General features: G+C 29.7%; 1 protein-coding gene across 1 annotated transcript; it reads left to right on the top strand.

The window, feature by feature from the left end:
* The first annotated feature begins 1619 nt into the window (after positions 1 to 1619).
* On the top strand, positions 1620 to 5105 carry ERS (glutamate tRNA synthetase). Its single transcript, XM_078969388.1, has 13 exons — positions 1620 to 2079; positions 2151 to 2269; positions 2477 to 2598; positions 2938 to 3120; positions 3203 to 3321; positions 3425 to 3473; positions 3565 to 3666; positions 3740 to 3842; positions 3938 to 4001; positions 4087 to 4201; positions 4288 to 4388; positions 4460 to 4616; positions 4707 to 5105. Exons 1-13 carry the CDS (start codon positions 1775 to 1777, stop codon positions 4926 to 4928), a joined length of 1761 nt encoding a protein of 586 aa, XP_078825514.1. The 5' UTR covers positions 1620 to 1774; the 3' UTR covers positions 4929 to 5105.
* Positions 5106 to 5987: the final 882 nt, after the last annotated feature.

The following is a 5987-nucleotide window of genomic DNA, read 5'->3' as shown; positions in this document are numbered from 1 at the left end:
ATATAACATTTATGAAAATATATATTATATGTGATTTGCTTAACATATATATGCACCCATGTATGTTATAAATTTATAATTAAATATCTTTATGTTTAATAATTGAAGGGATTAAAAATGATGCATCAAAACCAATTATTTAGACAAATATAATAGTAGTAGTAGTAATAATAATAATAATAATAATAATAATAATAATAATAATAATAATAATAATAATATATACACATTTCGTATTCATTTGAAATTCACACTAAAACTCAAGAGTTTTCTAATTTATATATATTTATTAGTTACAACTCAATAGTTTTTAACTTATGATTATTAATTAGGAATCACTAATAACTTTTTATTTTTCTTTCTTGTATAATGTTGTAAAGTTTTGCTCATTAAAAACATTAATTTATTTGAAGAGATTTTTGATTTAAATATGAAAAGTTAATATAAATCTTATAATAAATGTTTTAGTGTTTTTATGTTATTAAAAGGTGTAGTGTTTATTTTTCATATTTTTTTATTATTCGTTGTATATATATCTTTTTAATACAAATGTTATAAAAGATGTTTTTATATTTTTATGTTACTAAAAGTTGTAGTTCATATTTTTGTTCATACATTTTGTTACCCATTATATATAGATTATCATACGTTTGATATATAATTTACACAATTTTAAACGGTTTATAAAATTATCAAATAATTATATATGTCACGATGACTTAAAAATTAAAACTATAATCATCATATCATACTGTATTATAAAGGAAACATTTTTTCTTTCACCATTTTCATTTGAAACTCCCAACTTTTCATATTCCTATATAATATACTTAATTTATTAACTTAAATATGCTTTTAGTTGTAAACATTATCATAAATAGATGAATTTATGACTTATCAATATGATATACTTAATTTGTTAACTTTAATATATAGTTAAATAAATAACCTACATTAATATATTAAATAAGTTTAAAAATTTAGTGTAAAATTTAAAACCTAAAGTAAAATATCAAATAATATTAAAAAAAATTCAATGTATATTTTTAACATAGTTAAAAGGAAAACATTAAATATAATAATAATAAAAGAACCTAAATTAATGAATCGAATTAACTAAAAGGTGTCTGAAAACTATATTCTAATAATATATTTTTAACCTGCGCCGCGCAACGCGCGAGAATTCCTCTAGTAATTACAATAAATGTAGTACAAATAGAATCAATGTCATTAATGAATTTACCTTCAATTTCAAAATTCTTAAAATTAAAACTTATTAGTTTTTTGTTTACTTATTTAAATTTAAAAGATAAAAAAACATTTTCATTATAATAATTCGTTATTTTTTTATTTTTTTATAAATTCAAAGTTCTTAAATATTTAGATATTTCTATTTATTATTTTTTTAAATTAACTATAATAGATGAATCTTTGTATAAAAACAAAAATCAAATCCCAAAATTAACTCATATATTGGTTTGATACTACCCGGTTCAATTTGGTTCGGTTAAGCCGTCAACATTGCTTGTCCGGTGGAAGTCCTAGTTTTACACACAAATCGCCAATTTGGTATTAGGAATTCAGGATCCGGTTGAACGGATCAGAACCCGGTTTCTCAAGTTTGTTGAAAAGAGCAATGGGCCTTTGCGGGCTCACCGGAAACTTCAAACCCGATACAAGTTTGGTCAGAATTCTCGATCGCTTGTGACAAAATCCACAATCCCCTTCGGATAATCGTTATCTATAGTAGCTATACCTGCAGGCTGGTCTGTAGATGATGAAAATGGCGACCCTCGCCGGAATCGGGATCGGCTGTGGGACTCGAGTGGTCATCCCGGAAGTTTTCCCTCAATCAAAGCTCATACTCCGTCCTTCTTTGTTACAAACCCGTAAAACCAGCAACACTTTTATCAGCATCTCCCTTGTTCCAAAACGAACTTTCTCAATCTCCGCGTCAGTTTCAGACGATAGCAATAGCTTCAACGACCGACAAGTCCGCGTCCGTTTCGCCCCTTCCCCCACCGGTAATCTTCACGTCGGTGGCGCCAGAACTGCTCTTTTCAACTACCTTTACGCTAGGTCGGTTGCTTTCTCCTTAATTTGATAAGAAGGTTCTATACTTCTATAACGAAGATTTCGAATCGGAACAGGTCTAAAGGCGGGAAGTTTGTACTGAGAATAGAGGACACGGACCTGGAGAGATCAACCAAGGAATCGGAGGAAGCTGTGTTGCGAGACCTCTCGTGGCTGGGCCTTGCTTGGGATGAAGGTTGGAGATTCCCTCCCATTTGCTTTCTCCTAAATTAGAATCACTTTTTAATGGATCAAGTTTTAGCTTCGAAATCCGTATGAGTTTTCATGGTTACGGAGAAAAAACCAACAAAATGTCATGCGATTAGAAGAATTTTTTGTTTAAAACTGAATTCTATTGGAAATTCTTTGAACTTTGATTCAACATTTGCTGTTGATCATATAGGCCCTGGAGTTGGTGGTGATTATGGTCCATATAGGCAATCAGAAAGGAATGATTTGTACAAACAATACGCTGAGAAGCTTCTACAATCTGGTGAAGTTTATCGTTGCTTTTGCTCAAATGAGGTAAGTGCCCTTGAACTTGAGAGACATGTGTATGATGGATGTGAATCTTGAACTTTGTCATATTTATTGATGTGCACTGCTGCCACTGAAAGAAACTTATCCTTTTCCAATCTGCAATCTTATTTTTCACTTTGTCTTCTTTCTTCATGTTACAAAAATGAACTCTAGAAGTGCCAAGTGGTAGACATTGCAAGGAATTATAACATCTGCCTATTCAACCCCTTAAAATCAAGATACTAAAACATGAATTTTGTGAATGGATTATCTTTGATTCAAATCATACTGCATGTCCTTTCTATATGATGCTATGTTGGTTTTTATCCTGTTAAAACCTTTTAGGAACTTGAACAAATGAAAGAAATTGCAAAGGAAAAACAACTACCTCCTGTATACAGTGGAAAGTGGGCCCATGCTACAGATGAAGAAGTTCAACAAGAGTTATCAAAAGGAACTCCATATACTTACAGATTCCGTGTCCCTAAAGAAGGGAGTTTAACAATTAACGACTTGATTAGAGGAGAGGTAATTAATTTTTATACAAAAATTAATTTAATTACTTGTTAGACATTAAAAATTTGATATTGTTTAATGATGTTGTGTAAAGGTTAGCTGGAATCTAGACACACTTGGTGATTTTGTGATTATGAGAAGTAATGGACAACCAGTTTATAATTTTTGTGTCACTGTTGATGATGCCACCATGGCAATAACACATGTTATAAGGTAAATCACTAAATCTATATATTATTATATATCTAATATTATTATTATATGATTATATTATATAATTTATATTACAGTATTGTATTAAACACTTGTGCTTCAGGGCAGAAGAACACTTACCTAATACACTAAGGCAAGCATTGATATATAAGGTAGTTTTATTTTATTTTATTTTAGAATTAATAAAAGTTTCATATGATGAAATTATTAATCATTCCTTTTGTTGTTTTTTTTTTCTCATAGGCTTTAGGGTTTCCAATGCCTTCTTTTGCACACGTGTCATTGATTCTTGCCCCTGATCGAAGCAAACTGTCGAAAAGACATGGTGCAACTTCAGTAGGACAGGTACAAATGACCATTTTACCCTTGTATCTAGAAGTGATGATGCGTATTAAGTATTAACTTTTGAGATTGACAGTATAGGGAAATGGGGTATTTACCTCAGTCAATTGTGAATTATTTAGCATTGTTGGGTTGGAGTGATGGGACTAATGATGAATTTTTTACCCTTGAGCAACTAGGTTAGTTCTTGTAATATAATCTGGTGTTAATGTTATACACATGATATGCCCTTTTTCGTCTTTTTGCATAAATGTATTTCTTTTTTGTGTTACAGTTGAAAAATTCTCGATTAATCGTGTCAACAAAAGTGGAGCCATATTTGATTCAACCAAATTGAGGTAATGCAAATAATTCATTGTATTATTAATTTTCATCATACACCTTTTATAACTTTTGTATTTAAATTTAAAAAAATAAATAAAGATGGATGAATGGGTTGCATTTAAAAGCTCTTCCCATGGAAGAGCTGATAAAGACAGTTGGTGATCAATGGAAGAGCTCTGGCATCCTTAAGGAATCAGAAGGAATCTTTATAGAAGTAAGAAATTATTTTATTATATTAAAAAATATATATATCAATTGACATTACATTTAATAATTATAATTATTGTTTTTTGTATACAGGATGCTTATAAGCTTCTAGAAGGTGGGATTGATGTGATAACAGATGCAGAAAAGTTACTTTCTGATTTACTATCGTATCCATTTCATGATACTCTATCAAGGTATAAAATAAAATAATGCAAATTTTATAAAAATTACGTGTCGTTTTTATAAAATTGTTTTTTTTTTCTAGTTCTGAAGGTAGAGAGATGTTGGAAGAAGGGCTTATAGTGGTTGCAGAAAGCTTGTTAGCTGCATATGATAATGGGGAGTTTATGAGTGCACTTGAAGAAGGAAAATCCGGGTGGCAGAAATGGGTGAAAGCTTTTGGCAAATCATTAAAACGAAAGGTTAGATTATAATTATAATTTATAAAAAAAAAAAAAAAAGGATAATTTTTTTTATCATTATATAATGATATAATATTTATAATGTGATAGGGGAAATCGCTGTTCATGCCTTTGAGAGTTTTGCTGACTGGAAAGCTGCATGGGCCTGACATGGGAGAGAGTATAGTTTTGATTCATAGAGCTGGGACCAATGGGATTGTGACACCTCAGCTTGGGTTTGTTACACTGGAACAACGCTTGAAATCATTGAGAGAAGTTGATTGGGAAGCCTTTAGAAAGGTGGATGAGCCTGCTACTGTTGCTTCTCATTGATTATATGTTTTTTTTTTTTTTTTTCAATAAGTAATTCAGATTTTGTAGCTTAATAGGTCTATTATTGTATGTTCTTGTTGCGTTGCTTGCACTTTTCTAATAGTGGAAAAACATGAATACTCATGATATTGATATTGATACACCTTTAATTTCCATCAACAGTGGCACTTGTTTTTATATGGATTATGTAATTATTGATATTGATACATGTTTAATTTCCAGATTCCTAATCATGTGCCTCTAAAAGAAGCTGCTCATAGATAATAGCTTTCTGGACGTGTATGTCATCATATCATATCCTCCAACTACAACCATTATGCTGCTATTGTTAACTAGATGTTCAGACATACAAGAACTTGTAAATGCCTTCAAAAAATTACTGGAGAAAATGGAAATCATGTTTGTTTTCTAAAATTAATTAAAGGTCTTCTGGTATGAAAAAATGTTGTTTGTATATGATTAGATAAAATTTGAGAAAAATAACTTTAAACTTGAGGAAGTAGAAGTAAAAGGTTGAATGCAAGAAACAACTATATATATATATAATTTGTTTGTTATAACATTCTACTTTGATTTATTTTTATTACATTATTGTACTTTAAAAAGTTCACGAGACTTTTGATGCTTTTGTTTGTTCAATTCTTTATAAATTTCAACTATTTGTCCGAATAATATAATTGATAACTTTTTTCTCAATTTGATAAATTTTATTCAACATTCAACACAGTTAATCGGATGTGTAATAAAACAACATAGTTTCAGTCAAAGACAGATGCTGTCAGAGCTTTTGTCCATGTTAGGCTCTGACTCAGTCAACAACTATAAACAACCCTTAAGTTTGGTCATTGTGCACATCTACCTCTGAATTGTTTGATTAATTTCAGGAAAAAATGTTAATTGTTTGGCTATTTTTTGCAAAATGTTTAAGAAAAATGGTTTTTTTTCTTCTTATTTTTTTATCATTTAATCTTTATTTTACATCCATAATAATACTAAAAATCAAAACTCACTTATGTCAATTTTTTTTGTCACACCGAATGTCCATGTTACGTCTTAGAT

The sequence above is a fragment of the Lactuca saligna genome, chromosome 8 (genome assembly GCF_052625555.1).
Source record: "Lactuca saligna cultivar CGN05327 chromosome 8, ASM5262555v1, whole genome shotgun sequence".
Lineage (NCBI taxonomy): Eukaryota > Viridiplantae > Streptophyta > Magnoliopsida > Asterales > Asteraceae > Lactuca > Lactuca saligna.
This window is presented reverse-complemented; position numbering and strand designations above follow the sequence as displayed.